The sequence below is a fragment of the Diabrotica undecimpunctata genome, chromosome 6 (assembly GCF_040954645.1).
Source record: "Diabrotica undecimpunctata isolate CICGRU chromosome 6, icDiaUnde3, whole genome shotgun sequence".
Classification (NCBI taxonomy): domain Eukaryota; kingdom Metazoa; phylum Arthropoda; class Insecta; order Coleoptera; family Chrysomelidae; genus Diabrotica; species Diabrotica undecimpunctata.
Genome location: NC_092808.1, coordinates 33,519,388 through 33,542,634, shown reverse-complemented (window position 1 = coordinate 33,542,634; position 23,247 = coordinate 33,519,388). Strand labels below are relative to the sequence as shown.

The following is a 23,247-nucleotide window of genomic DNA, read 5'->3' as shown; positions in this document are numbered from 1 at the left end:
CCAAAAACTGTTTAAACTATCTACAACATTAAAAAAGGATTAACAGTTGACTCTGCTCTTCAAAAATTATATGAAATGGAGAAAAACATTGTGGCGCATGTAGAACAAATAACAATTGTAGTAAGATGTGTTTCTGCTTTCTGCAATGTTATCTATAGAATATGAAGTGTGTGCGACATTGGACATTAAAGATATTGTCAAAAAGTTTTCCGAGACGAAAGCCCGAAAAGTGCGTTTTTAGTTTTTTTATGTGTTTATGTTTGTATTCACGGTTTATTTTAATTAAATGGACGTTTAAATTAGGATATAAGGATATACATATTCTGGACGTTGGATCATGGTTATTAAATTAGGATAATGGACGTTTAAATTAGGATATTAGGATGGGATATTAGGATATTAGGATATACATTAGGATAATATATGGACGTTGGATCATAGAGATTAGTCTAAATGTTCAAGTCAGTATTTATCTATTTACAAATGATTATTGTTATATTATGCATCTTCTGCACATTTCTTTAAATAATAGTATGTATGTCTAAAGTGTTGGAAGGGGGCGGCAAATATTAAGTTGCACACGGGCGGCCAATACCTTAGCGGCGGCTTTGGGTGCTCTGACGTTCCTTTTCAACATAGTCTTGGAAAAGGCGGTTAGAGACGCCAGAATAAACAACAGAGGAACAATTTTTAACAAATGCTCACAAATTATGGTTGATGATCTAGACCTATTTGCTCGTTTAAGAGGCAAGTTAAAAGAAATGTATATCTCTTTCTCAAATGCTTAAAAAGTATTGGCCTACATATAAATAAGGAAAAATCAGGATGTTGAATCATATCACAGCACTCGTGATGGTATCATGGATCTCATTTATACATCAATTGATAGTATTGTAGGTCCAATTAACATCTTCCAATTTTCAAATTAAAATATTCATTATTTCCTGAATTATAGACTGTTAAAAATATCTTGGAACACCCTGTACATGAGAAACATATTCTTAAAAAAGAACAAGAAACATTATTGAGGATGGCGGCAACGATTGTTTACAAGAATTGTCTAAATACTTCTCATCTAAGCTCGTTATCTCTCAAAGCTTTCTGCTTTAGTCTACTAGAATAACAATTGTTCTCGAATGTAATAATTAGAGTCTATGCATGATATAACTGCCTTAAACCTTACTTGGTCTTTAATGATTTTGCCCTTTTTGACAAAAGAAACTTGCCCTTTTTGAAACGTGACGAATGGTTAGTGTTTAGTAAATAACTCATATATAAATAAAAGAAACAACTTTGTCAACTTATTTATTTAGTTCTATACATTATTATTACCTTACTTAAGTAGTAACGTTGATTTGTACAAATAAGCATTAAAATTAACACAAGAACATTATGTTCTGAATTTATAAAATATTAACATATTTTCCAAATGGTAGATACCAGAAAAAGATAAAGAGTGCTTGATTTAGTTGATTGATACTTAATTGCAACTCGATATTCATCAGTTCTAGTCTTAATAGAATAATTATTGTATTGTATTTTCTAATTATTTGTACATGTTTATATATACAAGAAATAATTAATTTATATATCCAAGATAGGTAGATAGATAGGTACTAATATACTATAATATATAGACATAGGTACCGAATTGTAATACATCCATTTGCAGCTCTCTTATAAGAATAAGTGAACGATTTCACGTTCGTAAATTGCAAAACAACGAACAAAACGAAGACAGCCTAAAGATAAAATTTTATCTATTTACTGCACTCTATCGAGACTGAAAGAACAAATAGAAAAAAACAACAATGCAAAGAAGGGCTATTCTTATTTAATTGGATTTATAGGCTGTGATTTGTAATTTTTTGTTTGTAATATTTAGTTTGCAACTGCGCAAGACATAATCACAGGAGATGGAGTTCCCGTTGCTCATTTATGATCTTCCTAGATTGTTTACGCTATTTGTAGCCGTCATATGCCTACGGGATTCGTCTGTTGATATGCATTGGTATAGTTTATTTCACGAAAAATGGTTGAGTGCTTAATGATTGCAATAAAACCCGACCGCAAGTACCCCAGCTTAGTCAACATTAGTTGAGCAGGTAAGTATTCAGGTAAAATTGAAGCTACTGTGGAGTGTCGTTATCTTGTTTGTAGAATAAATTCCTGGTAATATAAAAACGATTAAAAAATCATATAAAATTATAAAAACGATTAGAATACATTTTATTTCATAAAGTTGTATACATTTTAACAGTGAGTTTCACTATTAATGGTTGATCTTTTAATGACCACAATAAATTTTTTGATCGTTAAGTATTTCCTGGAATAATTATACAGGTTCCCTCTATTTTGTATAATTTGTAAAAGTATATAAAACCGATGAGAAATTTTTAAATATACATTTTGTTTCATTTAGTTGAAAGTGTTACAAGTGTTACCAGTGTTATACCTATTTATACCTATAAAACAGCATTATGTGGAGTCCGTGGAAAAACATTGATGGTGCTTCTTCCAGTGTTCCAGCAAAGAAAAAGCATTTATCTGCTGACACTAGAGAAATCGTAAAAACAATATATAGTTCTTTACTTACAAGAGGACTTACTGCTAATACTGCTGCCAGTGAAATATCTGATTTAACGAAAATACCTCTAACCACAGTGAAAAGAATTACATCAAATCTCATTAAGTCAAGAAGGAAGCGTAAGGATACCGGTTCTACCAAATGTATTGACGAAAGTGATGAAGGACTTAATAAGACGAAAAATTTACACAATGTACTAAGAGCAACGGATACCTACATTAGATGCTTTAAAACAACGGCTTACTAATGATGATACACAAATAAACTGTAGCCGCATTAGTCTTTGGAGAATTTTGTCTAACATGGGCTTCAGATATCGTACAATTGACAAAAGGCAAGTGCTTATGGAGTCCCATTGTTTACAAAAGTTGCGTACTGAATATATAACTTCCATAAAAAAGTACCGTACAGAAGATCGACCAATAATTTATCTGGACGAGACATGGTTTGACACTCATGAAACACCATCCAAAGGATGGTCCGATTCTTCCAACATGTGTCAAACAAAAGCTCCATCAAACAAAGAGAAAAGAATAACAATTTTACATGCAGGATCAGAAAATGGTTGGGTCCCAAATGCCTTATGGCTTTCTGCAAAGAACATTAAAGACTCCTGCGTGGACTACCATGAGGATACAATGGCAGAGCTTTTTAAGCAATGGTTTAAGAATTGTCTTATACCTAACCTTCCTCAAAATAGTGTGATAGTAATGGACAATGCAAGTTACCACAGTCGTCAATTACATAAGTCTCCAAGTGCAAATAACACGAAAATTGAAATTCAAAACTACCTGTTAAAAAACGATATATATTTTGAAGAAAGTTATTTAAAAAATGAACTGTTAGAAGTGTTAAAATCATTTTCTATTAAAAAAGTATATGTTTGTGACGCATTGGCCGAGGACATGGGACATACAGTGTTACGGCTTCCGCCCTACTATTGTTTATTTAATCCCATAGAGCATATGTGGAACCAACTAAAGTCAAATGTTAGGTCACAAAATGTTTCTCCGACTTTAAGTGGTAGTGTAGTCAAATTAATAAGGAAATGTGTTGATGATATCTCCCCAGAAAGTTGGAAAAATTCAGTACGCCATGTAATCAACGGAGAAAATTCATATGTTACTTTGAACCACATAATTAAACCAATTGTTATTAATCTTGAAGAGGATAGCGACAGCGAAACAGAATTGGTTATTTAGGAATTCATAAATATATTTTGGTTATTTTGGGTATTTTTTTTTTGTAAATATTAACTTGTATATATTTTTCTATATTTTTTTTCAATTCATCTATTTTTCGTACATTATGTATTTGTTTGTATGTATATACTATAAATAGAACTATTATTACTGTACATTTTTAACGATATCCGATTAGGAAGAGCAAAACTTTTAAACACGCCAGTTTTTTGCTGAAAGTCCTAAGCCTGTAAAAAGTGTGAAAGAAAGTACCTTTCTGAATTTAGATCCATATACTACAATTATTCACGTAGAACAAAAAAACTACTTTCTTCATGTTAAAAATTGTTCAATTATCAAGTATATTCACTTGAACAACCTGAAAATACCATATGAAATAATTTAATAAATTTTTATAATCGTGTATTACACAGCTACCAATGAAATATATTAAATAATAAACTTTCTGAAGTGCGACCCTGTGTACTTCGGTAGTTTATTGAGAGACTCTTGTATACACCATAGGATCAACTCAGGTAACCATTAAGCACTCAACCATTTTTCGTGAAACAAACTATACTAAAGTTTTTGGTGCAAGCTGGGAGAGTTTTTGTACTTTGTAGTATTGATAACCTAGCAGTAGAAGGAACAGTCAAGGCCAGCGGAATTAAAGGAACTATAGCCCACTCCCCACCACAGATAATCTCATATGCAGATGAAATAGTTCTTATGGGAAGAAATAAAGGAAAAAATAAACGAAGCATTTACAATCCTAGCAAATGAAGCACGGAAAATGGGTCTAGAAATTAACGAAGGAAAAACAAAATATCTAATCTATTATTAGAAGAGAAAATATCAAGAGAAATCAAAATAGAAAACTACGCTTTTAAAAAGAGTTTAACAATTCAAATATTTAAGAGTAATTAGGAATTGCAATAATAAGAGAAGTGAAGAAGTAACAGAGCAAATACTAGCAGGTAACAAAACATTCTGAAGATACTATAAGCTAATAAAGGACTAGAACTTATCCAAAAATACAAAACTCATAATATACAGAGTTGTAATCAGACCAGTAGTTAAATAACCAGCTGAGATAATGTGCTTCACAGGTAAAGGTAAGAAAAATTAAGAATATTCGAAAGGAAAATCCTCAGAAGAATTATGGACTCGATAAGAATGAAAAACAGAGAAATGAGAAGAAGACAAACACACTAGATACCGCAGTGGTGTTTCTACAGTTTGTAAAGTTAAACTTCAAAAAAACGTTTTTTATCAAAATGTTGGAGGCACTCGTACAAAGATTTCCGAGATCCTGAAAAGTATTTCCTGCTGCTTGTACAATATAATTATTTTAGTGGAAAGTAACTTAAATGATAACATAACTGATTGTGAAATTAAATGTGATGGTTTTAGTATCTTCAGATGTGATAGATCCCAAAGAACCAGGGCAAGTTGAGTGGCGGTTGTGTACTAGTGTTTGTTAACAACAAGCTAAAATCACAAACCATTAGTATTCGTGAAGATCGAGTTGAGCAAATATATTATATATCTTATGTCAACTTAATGAAGTCAAGTTTGTGGTCGGTGGTGTTTACATACCTCCACAATCACCTCGAACAAAGATACAACTGGCATTGTCAAACTGTGGAAAATGTTGTTCTGCAATACTCAGCACAGGATATCTATGTTTTTGGTGATTACAATATTTCCAATGCATCATGGGAGAATGATGTGTTTGGTGTAATGATGCATTGTCCTGCAGGTGATCCAGCTGTGAATATTGCTCAAGCCTTTGGTTTTTTTAAAATTGTAACAATATAATAATAATCCCAATATTCGTAATGTATTTTTGTATTTAGTTTTTTCTAATGTTAGGGAGCTTAATATCTTAAAAGCAAGTGATTCCTTTGTAAATTCTAGCATCCATCATATGGGTTATGAATGTTGCTTAAACCTCGATGTGAAAGAAACAAATAGAAATAAGTTGGTTTATGATGAGTTGTTTTATGATTTTCGGAATGGTGATTACATTGCGCTTAACAACTTCCTTGCTTCCATAGACTGGCAGGTATGTATGGTTAATGATGTTGAAGTTACTACAAAATTATTCTATGAAGTTCTCTCTATAGGAATTGCTTACTTTTTGCCATTGAAGAAATATAGAACTTCAACTTTTCCCAAGTGATTCTCTGCTGATCTTAGAAGACTGACTCTGGAGAAAAAATATGCTCACTATATTTATGTTAATAATCGTACTGATGATGACTATATTAGACTTTCCCACCTAAGAGCTGAATGTAAACAACTGTCTGAAATTTGCTTCAGCAACTATATTAAAGGTATAGATACTGGCTTAAGAAATGATCCAAAATCATTTTGGATGTACATCAATGATAAGCGATCTAGTCATAACATACTTAACTCCTTATTTTATCAAGTCCAATCTGCAACAAATGGTCAAGACATAGCTAATTTATTTATGAACTTCTTCCAAACTGTGTATTCGCCAAATAACAACAACCATTACATATCTATCCATTCATTAAATAGCAACTTTAGTAAACATATTTGTCCTTCTAAGATTACCATGACCGATATTTTTAATGGCATAAATGAGCTGCCCAATAAGCTTACTGCTGGTCCAGATGGAGTGCTTAATTTTTTATTAAAAAAGTGTATCTGTACCCTTGTAATTTGTTATATTGTTTAATAGATCTCTGGAAACCTCTGAGTTTCCTTCTTCATGGAAAGAAAGTTATGTTGTTCCTATATTTAAAAATGGCCAGAAAGACAATATTGAAAATTATCGTATTTGTATACAATCTGCAATCCCTAACCTCTTCGATAGTCTTATACCAAAACAACTTTCTTGGTTATGTAAAGGCTTAATATCTCAATCACAACATGGTTTTCATAACAAAAAATCCACTGCAACAAAATTGGTTTGCTATCAATCTGATATATTATCTCATATGGAAGACCGTAAATAGGTAGATGCAGTATACACAGATTTTTCCAAAGCATTTGGTCGTGGTGATCACCAAATACTTTTGGACAAATTAATTAATGTAGGCTTTCATGTCAGGTTTGTTAAATGGATTAAATATTCTACATCTGGGAAAAGTCAAAGAGTCAAAATAGGTTGTTATCTGTTTGACAGTATCACAGTAATATCTGGAGTTCCTCAAGGAGGCCACACTTCTCCACTTCTTTTTAATATCTTCGTTAACGATATCACGCAAATGTCTAATGTTAGCAGATGATTTGACATTTCAGAAAGTTATAGATAGCTTAAAAGATCAAGCCTTGCTACTAGATGACTTGGACCGACTACAAAATTGGTGCAATCAGAACAAACTCCACTTAAATGTAAAAAAAATGTTGTTTTATAAGTTTTTCTCGTAAAGTCAATAGAATAGGAACAAGCTATACTATCAATAATCAGCCACTGAATTATGTTTCTTCTATTCGGGATTTGGGTGTTATTTTTGATGAGAAGCTTACTTTCTGTGATCACAGAAACTGAATAAAGGCATCTAAACTTCTTGGTTTCGTTACTAGGAATTGCAAGTATTTCTCCATTAATTCAACAAGATTAGTGTATTATATATAAAAAATACTTGTGATAAACGCATTTAAACTACCTGCTTATCACCAAAATATTGCAAAAGTGTCGATTTTACAGTGGATGCTTAAACGAGACATAATTGGAAAGTTCACCATCTACCGACGTATACGTGATAATATTAGTATTGAAATTTTAAATAAATGCTAAAAATCAGCTTCTTCTGAAGTCTTGTAGTTTTTATTAAGTAAGTTTTGCTTTCAGTTTTTCTTCTATCAAATCAGTTAATAGTTTAGTAGTTAGCTCTTTATAATTTTCCGAATTAATTTTTAACGTGTTATCGATTGCGTATAGAACAAAATATTTAAAAAAAATTATTTTTCATTAGGTATATTTTCATCATTCTATACCAATTTCTAGTATCCACATTACGAAAGTGCATTCAAAGCAAATTTGAAATAACGACACTATACAATAGTTTTTAATTAAAAGGAGCACCCCTTGGATCAAAGTTTGCGGGAGAATATGGCCAGTAGGTAGGAGGTGGGAAAAGCGCTGTTTGGGAATGTTGCGTAGTTCCTGGTAAGATATTTGGTAACCTATGATTAACAGTATGCCCTGTAGGGTAGAGAGCAGCTCCTAATTCACTTTGGTGAGGTTGATACTTTTGGTAGGTTGGTAGAACGTCTCCTTGTCCCTGAGCTTGAGCTTGACACGCAGCCATCAGTCCCTGGAAGTCGAACTTATAGGCGTACCGTTTGCCATGAACTTTTGACATAATGTTTTTATCGTAGTAATACCTAAAATTATAAAAAGTTAAATAAATAATATGAAGTTTAATTAAAAGAAAGGAATTAAATTGAAATACAAGCCACAATCACATTGCCTAAGAGTGTTTTTAAATAGAATTCAGTATACCAATGTTAAATCTGCTATACAGTTTTTAGATGTTATGTTCAATATGTTATATATTGAACCACTAACGTATCATGCCAATAGGATCACCAAGGACACGGTGGATAGAATAAGTCAGAACCGATGCCAAAGACATATTAAGGGTAGATAACTGGAGGAAAGCAGCCAAGGAAAGGGATGGTTGGAGGCGGATGCTGGGGGAGGCCTGGATCGGACTTGGGCTGTAGCGCCATTGGAGAGAGATACTAAAGATATTATTTATAAACGACTAAATGAAAACTATCAATAAGCAAATCAGAAATAAAGAAAGCATTAAAAGAAATGAAAAACAACAAATGACGACAAAATTCGACGGATACCAGTCGAAAGAACAAGCTGGTTTTAGAAAGGGATTCAGCACAAGTGACCATTTACTAAGTATCAAAAAAAACCTTTAAGAACGAACAAATGAATACTACATTCCTATAATATATATATATATATATATATATATATATATATATATATATATATATATATATATATATATATATTCATAGATTTCGAAAAGGCTTTCGACAGTGTCGAACATTGGGTAGTGAAAAGTTCTTTGATTAACAGCAGAATTGACCACAGATATACGGAACTAATAGCCAATATATATAAGGGAGCCAAAACAACAATTTAAGTATATGAAGGAACAAAAGCAATACAAATAAATAGAGGTGTGAGACAGGGTGACACAATATCACCGAAACTTTTTAATCAGGCTCTGGAAGATATTTTTAAAAGATTAGAATGTGAAGAAAAAGGTATACAAATTTGGGGACAACGCTTGAACCATCTAAGGTACCCTGATGACATCGCATTGATAACCGATAAAAAAGAAGAATTATTTGAAATGATGAAAGAACTGGACCTAGAAGCTGGAAAGATAGGCCTTAATATAAATTACAGCAAGACCAAAATCATAACAAATACGGACGAAGACATCACAATGAGGATCGACAAGATGAAATAGAACAAGTTCAGGATTATATATATCTGGGTCAAACTATAAAAATTAACAAAGAAAACCAAACAGCAGAGATAAAAAGACGAGTTAGACTGGCATGGGTGGCATTTGGAAAACTAAGCTACATTCTTAAAAATAAAAGATATCGTGCACGTGGGCTCTAGGTGGATGACTGTAGCGACAGACAGAGAAGAATGGAAAAGGATTGGGGAGGCCTATGTCCAAAGATAGACCGAAGAAGGCTAATTAGATAGATAGATAGAAACGAAAACTATACTGAATATACTAAATATTATAGATAATCTATAAATTGTATTATAGGTTCCAACACTTACACAAAGGTAGCTGTCAACAATTTATTATATCGCATTCTTTTTTATTAAATCTTATGATATCATTCAAAAAAAAAACATTGCAGGAGAAATAATTATATGAACAATATTGTACACAAACCATTCAAAATATTAGCTGTGGGAGTAAAAACAGGTAGCTCTAGTAGCCAGAAGGGAGCTTTATATAACAACTAAGTACCTAATTGATTACAGAAGAAGACTCCCGTTGCGAATTCCAGCTGTGCAAAAAAATATAAGAACTGGATAGTGCCCTAACTGATATATGGGAGAATTCGCATGAAATTATAATCGACAACGTCACTAAAAGTTAAAAAAAATTGTAAAATACTTATAATTTTAAAATGTTTATTACAACTTTTAAATATTTGTTATTAATTATTGTAGACAACGCATGAAATACAGGAGCGGCTGAAAATAAACTACAAAAACTAAACTAAACTTAAAACTAAACTTAAACTAAACTAAATTACAACTACAGTATACATGTCTATGGAACGTGCAAAATAAAAATGTCACAAAACAAAAACAATGGCTTTTATTGGCACATTTTCAGTGAGATTAAAAATTTTCACGAATTATCGTATAATAAAGCAATTAACCCATTTAAGGCCACCGTCCTTTTCAACGACCTCGTTACAAATATGACTGTAATTTAATTATATTGCTAGTTATTAAGAGATGGCGCGTGCTGTTTCGTGTAACAAAAAACCATTTTATTAAAAACAATTAACAGTCGTTGTTTAAATCTGAAATTTGGTGTTTTCGGCAGAATTTTTGGGGTTAACTGAAAGACTGTTTATAGTTTCCAAACATGACTGACAAAAGATGAGTAAAATATACTTCATCTAATTTACTTACCGTTGCACGTCATCCGCGTCATAGCCCGTGAGGTCACATGATACCAACACGAAATATTTAGGCGGTAAGTGAATTCTTTTTAAGAATCACTTTGCAGAGTACACTGACATTACAGTCACTAGACATATTTTATTATATACGCGTAGAAATAATATTTAAAGATTTCTATTAATGTTAACTTAAAGAAATACACAATAATATGTTTCATTTAACTTGTATAAATGCAATTTAAAGCGTTTTTATGAAGAACATTTGTTCGGAACACACTGTAACTGTAATCGAACGAAGGTGATATTTTGGCATAAATTGGTAACACTGATTTGACAGTTGCGGTGTTGACACTTTTTATTTTACATTTTACCAAAAATAAAAATCTATGTAGTCCATTTTACATCTTTATACGACGCATACAAGCGGCTCAAATTGTTTTTAACAAGATTATTTTTTAACTTTTGTTTTGTTTCTATTTATTTACATTAAATATTAATTTGTTTTGTTGTATAATCCACTTTTGCAATAATTATGTGACTATTTGATTTAAAATGGATTCAGAATTTTTTTATACTTTGGCAACTATGTCAACTTCGATCTCTGTCAATGATAATGACGTGCAACGGTAAGTAAATTAGATGGACTATATATTCTTTAAATCCTTTAATTTCAAAGATATTTTATGTATGTATTTAAAATGCCTTTAATATTATATGTAAAAAGTTAAATAATAGAAAAACTATTATTATTTTTGTATATTGGTTATCAAAGTTTGGCGTTCTTTATAAAGAACGGTGGTGTTTTTCGCTATACTAATTATAAATATTTTTTTAGGTATTGGACAAAACCTTTGACTTTAAGTGAGTTAATGGACGAGATAGAAAATCTCTCAGATAATGAACTTCCTGATGACATAATTATTTTTCCACCCAAAGATGGGGAAGAGATTGACGAGGATAGCGGTGATGAATAGGCCGTTGAAATAGGTAACTTGCCAGGAAATCAACTACGAGTAGAGGCAAAGATAATCATAAATGATATAAAAACTCATACCAAATCCGATATCAATGAATATGAAGACGACATACCTTTGCCGCACTCTAAAAAGAATACGTCAAAGTCTAAAAAACAAGTAGCTCCTACAGTAAATGTGAAAGAACAGAAGAGCAATCGCGGCAAAAACTACCGATGAACCAAGAGAGATATACATAGCAAGATTTCAAGTTAGAGTATAATATAAGGTCCAAAAAACATCATTTCCCCAGTAAATACTTTTTTCCTATTTTTTGATGATACAGTTATTCAGATGCTTGTTGAATTTTTAAATATGTACGCCAATTTACAAAAACGTGAAGGTGATATTACAACAAACGAAATTAAGTGTTTTATTGGAAGTTTATTATATAGTGGATATATGAGTGTTCCTAGTTGATATATATGTACTGGGAAAAATCCCCTGATTCTACTCACGACCTTGTAGCTAATGCAATGTCTAGAACAGTTTCAGATTTATCATACACAATATTAATTGCTGTGATAATGCAAAATTGGATACACAGGACAAATTTTCAAAGATTCGACCTCTGATTGAGGTAATGAATCAAAAATTTATCGATTTAGCACCACAAGAAGAACACCACAGCTTGGATGAGTCAATGGTTCCGTATTATGAAAAACATGGATCCAAGCAGTTTATCCGTGGTAAATCTATTAGATGGGGGTATAAGTTTTGGATAAGGGCTATTAGGCTAGGTTATGTGAAGTGGTTTGATCCATATCAGGGATCTTCAACGACTATTCAAGATAAATATAAACTTCTTGGTTTGGGACCTAGTGTTGTCTAACAATTTTTTGATGGCCTAGAAGACAAGCCTTCCAAATTATCCTATGATATATATTGTGCCAACTATTTTACCACGATGCTGCTTTTGGAAGAACTTACATTAAGGGGATATAAATTAACAGGTACATTAACAGAAAATCGCCTAGGTAAAGATTGTGATATTGAGGGTTCAGACACACTGAAAAAGAAAAAAAGAGGTTTGTTTGACTACTGTACGGCAGAGGAAAGTGAAATAGTAGTTTGCAAATGGAATAACAATAATGTTGTTTTCATAATAACCAATCACAATCAGATATATCCAACGAAGCAAGTACAACGGTATTCTCAAAAAATATTGAAAACATGGGTGGCATCGATCGGCCAGATGAAAATATCAGCTACTACAGAGTAGCCATCCGTGGCAAGAAATTGTATTTTCCCATAATAAGCCATATAGTGGATCTAGCAGAACAAAATGCCTGGCATTTGCATAGAATTAGTGGTGGTAAAATGGATCATTTACAGCATCGTCGCACAATTACAGTAGGCATTCTTAAATATTTTAAAAAGACAACAAAAAGAGGACCCAGCAAACCTTCAGCCAATTTGCACAGTCATTTAAGATACGATCGGATGGACCACTTTATCGTCTATAAGGACACTCAAACTCTTTGTGCTGCTTGTTACAAAAAATGTAATTTTTGCTGCATTAAAGGTAAAGGAGCGTTTTCACCAGACGCGCAAAATGTTTTCAAACGTTTGCAAATGACTGCAACTGTTAGCAAACAATTTTATTTGGTTGGTGTAGACAGATTTGAGAACGCTCCCAAACAACTGCAAACGTTTTCAATTGTTTCGCACGGTTCCGTCGGCTGTCGGTACTTCAAAGGGATTCGTTGTTCGTGCGTGTTTGGTGGAGACACTAGGTTTTATAGCCTGTCATAGTAGAAAGGAATAGTTTGTTTTCGGTGAGCGATTAGTTGAGACTTAATTGTTTTTTACAAAAAAAAATGGAATGGGATAATGAGAAATATTTAGAATAAATTGAATTTTACAAAATGAAACCATACATATGGAATGCCAGTTACAAGATATACTACAATAAATTTAAAAAATTCGACGCCTGGTGTGAAATAGCAACAGAAATAGTGTGGATGAATCATTTAGAAGTTCTATTGAACTTCTCCTTTTTAAAAAATTTGACATCCAAAATCTACGATTTCTTCTTTTTTTTTATATTCTCGTTTTTTACTAACTCAAACATGATTATAAAACTAGTCGCACATATAACTTCTCTTCTCGGAGCCATTTTGTACAAACAAGACGGAACGATGGCAAATGTTTGCAAACTTACTCAAATTCTCGAGTTCTTGTTTTTGACAAACTATGCCAAACATGTGTTGGCAAACGTTAGCAAATGTTTGGTAATGTTTGTGTGTAAATGTTTGTAAATGTTTTTTGGTGAAAACGCACCTTAGAATGTAGCACTACATCCAAAACAATGTTTTTATAAATATCATACAAACTAGATATTTATGATTTTTTTATTTTAATTTGTTGGAATAATTAGAATAAAAATCTGTAAGTTTTAAAATTTTGGTACTTTTAATTATTTGTTATTCACGATCATTGAATACGCCACCGGGCTTTTAAAAGGACGCCCTTTTTTGAAAAATATACCGTATATTTTGCAAAATATTTCTTTTGTCAACCTTAATAAGCCTAAAAATTAAATATGTCATCAATATAACAAAGACAAAAGTTTCGGCCTTAAATGGGTTAAGACATTTTATGAATTTAGAACATTAAATATTATTAGGGCATCGATGTTAAACAAAAATTAAAAAAGTATTAGATATGCGGAGTTACCTAGAAAAAACAGAAAGAAACTAGAGTAAATCCAGAAAAGATACACAGCAGGTGAATGATTTACTAGGCGATTCAATTATTTTTAGATATACATATTAAGGTCAATCAGAGTAAATTTGAACAGGGGTAAATGAGGACATCGAAAATAAAATATTTAATAAAAACGCTATGTCGAATTTGTTACTGTATCTCCCTTCTTTACTTGTTTGAAAGTTAACAACAGTATATAAAATCGTAATACAGGGTGGCGCACCGAAAACGAAACAGATGCATTTACTGGCAGATGATTCCTCTTTAAAAAAAACGCTTGGACCCGTCGATTTTGTTATCGAGGGGGAAACAAAATTGGCATAAAATCACATTAACATTTGCAGCCCCCTAAGCGGGGGTGGCACCATCCCTAAAATCTTAAATGGAAAGGGGGGTCGAATGATCCATCATTTAAAAGGTCTTTCAACTCCCTTTACAATGATGTAAAATTCATGTACTTTAATTCAGTAGTTTTGGAGATTTATTGATTTAAAGTTTAAATACATCATCGTAAGAGGAGATCAATACATAGCAGCAAAGTTGTTAAAAAATAAAGAATAAACTGACCTGTCAGCCGAGTAAATGTTGAAAATGACCACCATTACTTTCCATGCAATAATAAAGATTTTGCTGAAAACGTTGCCGGACATTTTGCAATATTTGAGGAGTAATTTGATGGCACTCATTCACAATTCTTTGTCGTAAATCTTCTAAGGATGTTGGCTGAGTAGCATAGATTTTGCTTTTTAAGTAACCCCACAAAAAGAAATCCAAAGGTGATAAATCTGCCGATCTTGGGGGCCATTCAACGGCACCTCTTCTACCAATCCATTGACCTGGAAAGGTCTGATCTAAATAATGCCGAACTCTTAATGCGTAATGTGGTGGGGCACCATCCTGTTGGAACATCAACATATTCTCAACGTATCGACCATCATTCTGATTTTCAATTATATCTGTTAGCGCAGGATCTATGGCATTTTGCAGTAATTCCAAATACATTTCACCAGTCAAATTTCCAGGTAAGAAAAAAGGACCAACCAAATGATCGCCAAAAATGCCAGTACAAACATTTAATTTTTGTGGCTGCTGTGTGTGTACCTCATGGTAAATTCTGGGATTAGAGTCCGACCAATATAGACAATTGTGTCGATTTACTTCGCCATTTAAAAAAAAGGAACATTCGTCGGAAAAGCAAATGTTAAATAAAAATTGTTCATCGTTTGTAATTCGTTCACTCATAACTTCACAAAATTCTAATCGCTTATCAAAATCGTCTTCATTAAGTTCTTGTACAAGGTGAATTTTATACGGATGAAAATTATGGGCCTTTAGAATCCGTTGGATAGTACGTCGACTAACACCACACGAAGTTTGCAATTTGCGGGTACTTAATGTAGGATCTACAATAACTTGCCCTAAAACCCCCACTTCTGTTGCTTCGTTCCTTATAGGATTTTCAATATTACGTTTTTTATTGGCGACTGATCCAGTTTCCCGAAATTTAGCTACAAGTTCTAGAACATATTTTCGGTGCACATTATTGTTCTCATGTCGCTCATTAAAAATTTGTGCTGTTCTATTAGCGCACTGATTATTTCCGAAAAATATTTCAATAATTTCAACCCTTTCTGCCGTGGAATATACCATGTTTAATTTATGTATAAAGCAATAAATGATATTTTAACAACAAAGATTGGTCAAATCAATCGCAAACTAATGTACTATTTCCTATTTAAAATAAGTACGTGGCATTCTCTACTTATCTTTCTTCAAGAAACAACTTTTTTTGTCACAAAGGACACTTCAATTGCTATTTTTATTATTAATAAACCATGGGCGTAGTAAATAAAAGCATTTACTTATCAAGAAAATGCTTTTACTCAAATTTCTTCTGAAAGAAGTACAAACTAATTTGATGTACCTATTAAAGTCTACTTTAAACTTTAAATCAATAAATCTCCAAAACTACTGAATTGAATTCATGAATTTTACATCATTATAAAGGGAGTTGAAAGACCTTTCAAATAATGGATCATTCGACCCCTCTTTTGATTTAAGATTTTAGGGATGATGCCACCCCCGCTTAAGGGGCTGGAAATGTTAAAGTGATTTTATGCCAATTTTGTGTCCCCCTCGAAAACAAAATCGACGGGTCCGAGCGTTTTTCCAAAAAAGGAATCATCTGCCAGTAAATGCCTCTGTTTCGTTTTCGGTGCGCCACACTGTACAAAGTTGTTATTTTAACGTAGGTGACACTAAAACTTAATGTAATAAATTATCTAGAAAAATTCTTCTAATAATTTAATTTTATCTGGCTCATTTATATTGACAATTCAGACATACATTATATATTTTAAAGTAGACGACTTTAAAATGATATTGCCAATATTGTTGAGTTGCGCTCCTGGGACGACTTTACTTATAAGATAGTTCATTCGATTACATAAAATCAACTTTAACCGTTGATTGAATAATCCAAATCCAAATTTGGGTTATTCAATCAACGCTTTAACGTGAGAATATCCGTCAGAAAAAATCATAGCATTTAATTCGTCTTTAAAAAGACAACCACATGTCATGATAACAGTAAAATTCTCCTGTTAGTATTCCATAGTAAATCATGATGAAAAAACCAGGAAAAAACCTCCTAATACTATCACGACATGGTAAGTCTTACATTTAGTTTACTCTCAATAAACACCAAATTCTGATTTTATATGTTTGTTATTTAAAAAGCATAAATGATGTATCCTCGATATGTTACTGACTTACTAATAGTGGTATATTCTTTTTATTAACTTCTCTGTCTCTTTTAATATTGGTAACCAGATCCTACTACATTCTGCCGAGGAATTTGCGACATAATAGGCCTCATTTAGCATAATTAGAGCCGCTTCTTTTTTTTCTCTTTTTACCATCTGTTTCTTTTAGTACTATATTTGAATCATTCCATTGAACCCTATGTTCATTTTCCCATGCGTGTTTATATATTTGAAATATATCAAATGCTCTATTTTTAATATAAGATTGATGTTCATTTATTCTAACATTTAATCGCCTTGATGTTTCACCTAAATAAAGCTGATAGCGTTCACAAGGTATTTTATAAATACAATTCTTTGTTCTTTCTTGTTCATTGTTAGGTCTAGTTAAATGTTAGTTAATGTTGAATTTATTTCCTATCTTTTTAAGTTTTTCTGATAATCCTTTTAAGTATGGTATTGTTATTTTCCTCGTATTATTCATTTTGTATGCTGTAGGATCTTGTTCTAAGTTATTCCGTTCTATTCGGTCGATTGTTAAAAATTCCCTATTTATAAACGATAAAGGATAATTAGTTTTATAATATTCTGTTTTCCAAAGGCTTTGTTGGATCCTTTGTTAATTTTGTATAAGTTAATCAAACAGATGTTAACAAATGTTTTTCCTCTAAGAACGAATTTTCGTTAGAACAAGCAATTTGGCTCTATCGTATAAGGAATTAATGATTCCCTTTTTAAAATTGATATTGTGATTTGATTTGTAATTTAAATATCTGTTGGTGTGTATTGGTTTTCTATACACCTGAGTCTCATATCCAGTATCGTTCTTAGAGATTAAAACATCCAGGAAAGGTAGTGTGGTATTATATTCCTTTTCCATGGTAAATTTTATTGTCTCTTCTTTATCGTTTATATAATTCAGGAATGTGTCCAACAACTCTAATCCATGAGGCCATATTGAGATTACCTCCTCTACATATCTCTTTCATACTGTGGGTTTTAAATTTTGTTTAGAAATAATATTTGTTTCAAAATCTTCCATAAATATATCGACTAATATTGGAGGTAAACTAGAACCCATTGCTAGATCAAAATTTTATCATCAATTTCGTATTATCAGTACATAATGTCAATAATTCCATTATACCTGATATATTTAGTCTTGTTCTAGTTGCCAATGTATCATCACTCTCTAATTTTGTCTTGATTATATTCAAAGTCTTATCTAATGGCACATTTGTAAATAAACTAATTATGTCAAAACTTACTAAAATATTATTTGAATTAAATTCAATATTTGATATATTTTTTTAATGTTGTGTATTTTTTATAAATGTGTCATTATTATTTGTAAATGATTGTATAATATTTAATAAAAAATTTAACAGTTCACTACAAGGAGAATTCATGGTACTACAAATAGGTCTTAGTGGTATATTCGTTTCATAAACTTTTGGTACTCCATAAAAATGAGGGGTCTTAATGTAATGAGCTGTAATTAATCTGCTTTGATAATTTGTTAAATAATCTTTAAACTTCAAAAGTTCTATATATTCTGTTTTCCAAAGGCTTTGTTGGATCCTTTGTTAATTTTGTATAAGGTCCGTTTGTTATTAGATCTTTAATTTTGTTTTGATATTGAATTTTATCCATTATCACAGTTGCATTCTATTCATTATCACATTCCATTAAAAAAAGACAATACCACCATAAGTTGGTCAATAACATATCGAGGATACATCATTTATGTTTTTTATATAAAATACATATAAAATCAGAATTTGGTGTTAATTGAGAGGAAACTAAATGCTAGACTAAATACCTGCCATGTCGGGATAGTACATAGTATAATGACATTGCCTCCTGTTTCCTCTTTGCTTCTTTCCTAATGTTTGCTGAATAAAATTATATTTGAAAATTGAGAATGATGGTGACTATTCAAAACTATAGTCTGATTTGTATCGGTTGAGCTATTGGTGTGACAGCAACTGAATGGAACTTAGTGTTAAAAAGTTAAAATGTCTTGGTCGGAATAAAACTTCTACAAATCATATCCATAATACTATTAATGACAAAGAAGAAGAATGAAGAGACATAAAACCTTGCCGACCCTGTCTCTAAAGCCACGAGCCGCCACTGCTCCTCACTATAACACCCATATTCAAGCTATTGAGAGATTTCAACACAAATTCTTAAGATTTGTTGCATTTAAACAAAACCAGAGCATTGAAGAAATTAACTATTCAAATATGGAAAGGTCCCTCAACATAACTTCTCTCCAAATCCTACGCATGCACAAAGATCTCACTATGTTTTATAGTATACTGCACTCTATTATTTTTGGTCCTCAACTATTTGAAAAAATTAATCTCCATGTTCCCAGTAGACAAACAAAACAATTTAAAGCTCAGCTTCAAAAATGTGTGTGATAGTTTGATGTCCTTGTGTTTTAATGTTTGTTATTTACTGTTCCTACTTTTATTTTTTGTATGATTAAAATTTTTAAATATAAATTTAAATAAATTACGTTAAAGTTAAAGTTGATTTCATGTAATCGAATGAACTATTTTACAATAAAGCCGTCTCAGGAACGCAACTCAGCAATATTGGCAATATCATTTTAAAGTCGTCTACTTTAAAATGTATAATATATGTCTGAATTGTCAATATAAATGTCCGATAAAATTAAGTTATTAGAAGAATTTTTCACCAGGTAACAAAAACAAAATTTGTTTAATTTATTAATGTTTTTATTTTGAGAACGATTTCCGAAGTGAAGATTGAAACGTCAAGAAACTTATTTTATAAACCTTCAATTGTGGCTTATTCCCATTAAAATAGTAATTATTTTATACAATTACCAGGATAACCAGTAGAAGGATATGCCCCAACAGCAGACACCAAAATAACCAAGAGAGTATTAAATTAATATTAAATAATGCATTATAGGGTACACACTAAATGATAGATAAAGAAACATAGATAAAACAAAAAAATACAAACTGGTAGCGAAAGAGACAAGAGGAAGAATGATCATCAACATAGGTGCGATATTTGTCGGTGATTTGTAATACGATTAGAAAAGCAAAATTATTATCATCGTCACAATTTTTTTAAAATATTCCTATACTGTCAGAAGATTTACAATTAAAATGGTGATTTTAATTCTATTTCAATAGCAAGGACTAGGAACTAAAAATGCTACTTCATTAAACTACCACTACAACTTGAAATATTCAGTACAAACCTCATATTTTATTTAGGTATGTTTAGGACTAATTTTGTACCTTAAACAATTTTTAACTTTTTATAAAGATTTGTATTTTTTTAAGATACTATGTCATAATTATTTAGAAATACATACATAAAATTATTGTAATCCTAACATAATTTTCTGATTAAAAAAGTTATTTTATTACTAATTATAAATTAAACGAAAATTTAAGGAACTTTTTTAGAATAATATTTTTGATGTGTTAATTTAAATAATTACCTAAGAGCTCTACTGAGTTTGTCATAGTTCATATTCGGTTTGGATTTTCTTTCTCCCCATCGCCGGGCTACCTCGTCGGGATCGGTGAGTTTGAATTCGCCATTGGTGCCTTCCCACGTGATACACGCGGAATTCGACGAATCGTTGAGCAGCTCGAGCAGAAATTGCCATAGTTGGATCTGACCGGAGCCTTGCGCTACCAATCGACTCGTTGCCGCATTCAAAAGATGATAAGGATCTTAACAAAAAGAATATTTTTTAAGTTTTTTATATAATAAATTATTGGAGTTCATATTAAAACAGAAATTGTGGAGGGGACTAGGTACCTCCCAAAAGTTGATTTTAGTAATTTATTGTTTTTGTGGTTTTAAAAATAGATATTTCTACCTAACACATTGGGTTATTTTGGCAAGGTCAACAAGTTGTCGAAATTACTTGCAAATTTATTGTTTTTTTTTTGTATTGTTAAGCATAGGAATGCAACAACAAGACGTCGCTAACCATAAACGGCCTAATTGCTTTATGGTAAAAACAAATATACCTATATTTACAAAACAGGTATAGGGTGATTCATTTTTAACTTACTATAAAACTATAATCTATTTCTAATGAGTGTAGAGTAATAAAATCTCATGAAGTATTCAAAAGCGCTACAGGGTAATCCGTCAATAATCCGTCAATAAATTCCGTCCGCATTGCAAAATTCTGTCGTTTCATAAAGAGCAGGTAGGTATCACCCTGTTTTAAGGGATTAGTCCATTGTTATCGACAGATAAACACTGAGCCAGAGGCGCGCTAGTGGGTTAATTGACAAAAGAATATGCATTCTTAAAAATCATATTAAAGGAAATAAAAATGTAATACAGCAGAACAGTGTTATTAAAAAAATATAAAATGTAACAATAAAATATATACGAACCGAAATCGGGAAATACTCACAAACACACACGAATGAACTTTACATATTGAAACACTTGTGGGGAGTTTAAATCAATTTATTCACAAAAACTACAAAAACTTTACTGGATACGTTATTACAATTCTACATCACTATAGTCCTCATCCGAAGAACTGTCATCATCCCCTGGTGTTATAATTATAGGGTCAACCACCTGATCGACCAAGTTGTCCAGTTCCCACATTTTATCTTCCTCTTTTAAAACATGCTGGATTGCTTTTTGCCAGTTTTCTGATGTGATTTCCATAATGGCTTGATCAAACAATACCTTGACATCTTTCATTTTAAATGTGGTATTGTGCCTTGCAACATATCCTTTAACTTGTGCCCATATAAGTTCTATGGGATTTAATTCGCAATGATATGGCGGTAGGCGTAGCACAGTTACTTTATACTTTTCTGCTACATCTTCTACGGCATATTTTATGAAGCGAGATTTATGTTGTTTTACTACGGCTAGTAGTTCCTTCTTTATTGAATTCGTCTCAAACTGAATACCTTTATTTGACAGCCAGTTAATAATTTCTTGCTTTCTCCAAGCTGAAGTTGGTACCTTCTCTATGCGCCTTGAATGGTAGCTTGCATTATCCATAACCACGACCAAATCAGCTGGAAGAAATTTTAACATTTCCCCGAAGTAGTCTTCGAAGACATCCGAATTCATGTCCTCATGATAATCTCCCGTCCGACACGACTCAAAGCTTAACAAACCTTCTTTTAAAAATCCTTCTTCGCTTCCAATGTGAGCAATTATAAGCCTCTTCCCTTTTCCCGAAGGCACTTTAATACCCGTCGAAAGGCCTTCTATGAAAGCTTGGCGAGCACTTGTTACATTTTTATCTTGCCACATTTTTTGGACTATATAACCTTCGTTTATCCACGTCTCATCAAGATAAAAAATTTTCTTGTGCTCTCTGCGGTACTGTTTTATAGTTCTCAAATATTTTCGTCTTCAGCAAATGATTTCATCACTTTCCAGTAATAGTGCCTTTCGATTGTGCTTTTCCCAGGAATAATTCATACTTTTTAAAGTTTTCCATAAAAGTTTTCTGGATATCAAAGGAATATCGTTATCTTGGCTTATCTCCATTAGTATTTTGTCAAGGGTGGGTATTTCCTTTTTAAAATAAAACGAATGAACTTTTCTTCGAATGTCACGTTTGGTGTCTTCACCTAAGATTTTTATTGGTCTTCCTGATTTTCTCTTGCATGGACTTAACTGGCCTGATATCTTTCTTTCTCGCAATAATTTAAAAATCGTGGACTGTCCAATTCCAGTCATTCGGGCACATCGCTCAACACTTTCTTGCACAGACAAACTAGGGTGATCGTGTTTTATGCAATCATATACATTTAAAATTATAACTTTTTCACTAACAGATAGCGGAGAATTTTTTACACCTCTTTTCTTTGGAGTAAATGTCGCCATTTTATAACTTTTTCACTATTTCTATATCACAATATTACTGTACATTTAATTGGTGTAGTAACAATTACTAATTCGAATGTCGAATGTCGAATGATAATAATAAAATAAAAGAGGGATTATAATGAAAGTGTAAGTAAAACCTCATTACGCGTTATTAGTCTTCATGTTGATTTATTTTAGTTCTTAGTAATATTAGGAGGTGCGTCATACCCTTATCAGTTTCTTCTAATGCTTTTATTCGTTCAGTAAGGAAGTGAATTTGTTTTTATAAATAAAAATGTAATTAGCTTTAATGACCATATAATGGAATACGAGTTTGAAGAATAAGTTAATCGAAAAATTAAATAAAATTGGTTATCACAAAATATCCAAAATATGATATTTTGAGGTACATCAATTTTTGACGACGAAGTTGACATCCGTCCATTTGCCTACGC

The 23,247-nt window shown here is 31.8% G+C and overlaps 1 protein-coding gene across 1 annotated transcript in view; it reads right to left on the bottom strand.

Moving 5' to 3' along the window:
* Positions 1 to 1,301: 1,301 nt before the first annotated feature.
* The window catches only part of LOC140443373 (uncharacterized), a 151,008-nt gene continuing 129,062 nt past the window's right edge, over positions 1,302 to 23,247 (bottom strand). Inside the window, exons 4-5 of the mRNA XM_072534604.1 lie at positions 20,424 to 20,661; positions 1,302 to 8,133 (exon numbers count right to left, since the gene is read on the bottom strand). Coding sequence (XP_072390705.1) covers positions 7,815 to 8,133; positions 20,424 to 20,661 — 557 coding nt within the window. The 3' untranslated portion in view covers positions 1,302 to 7,814. The remainder of the gene's footprint in view (positions 8,134 to 20,423; positions 20,662 to 23,247) is intronic.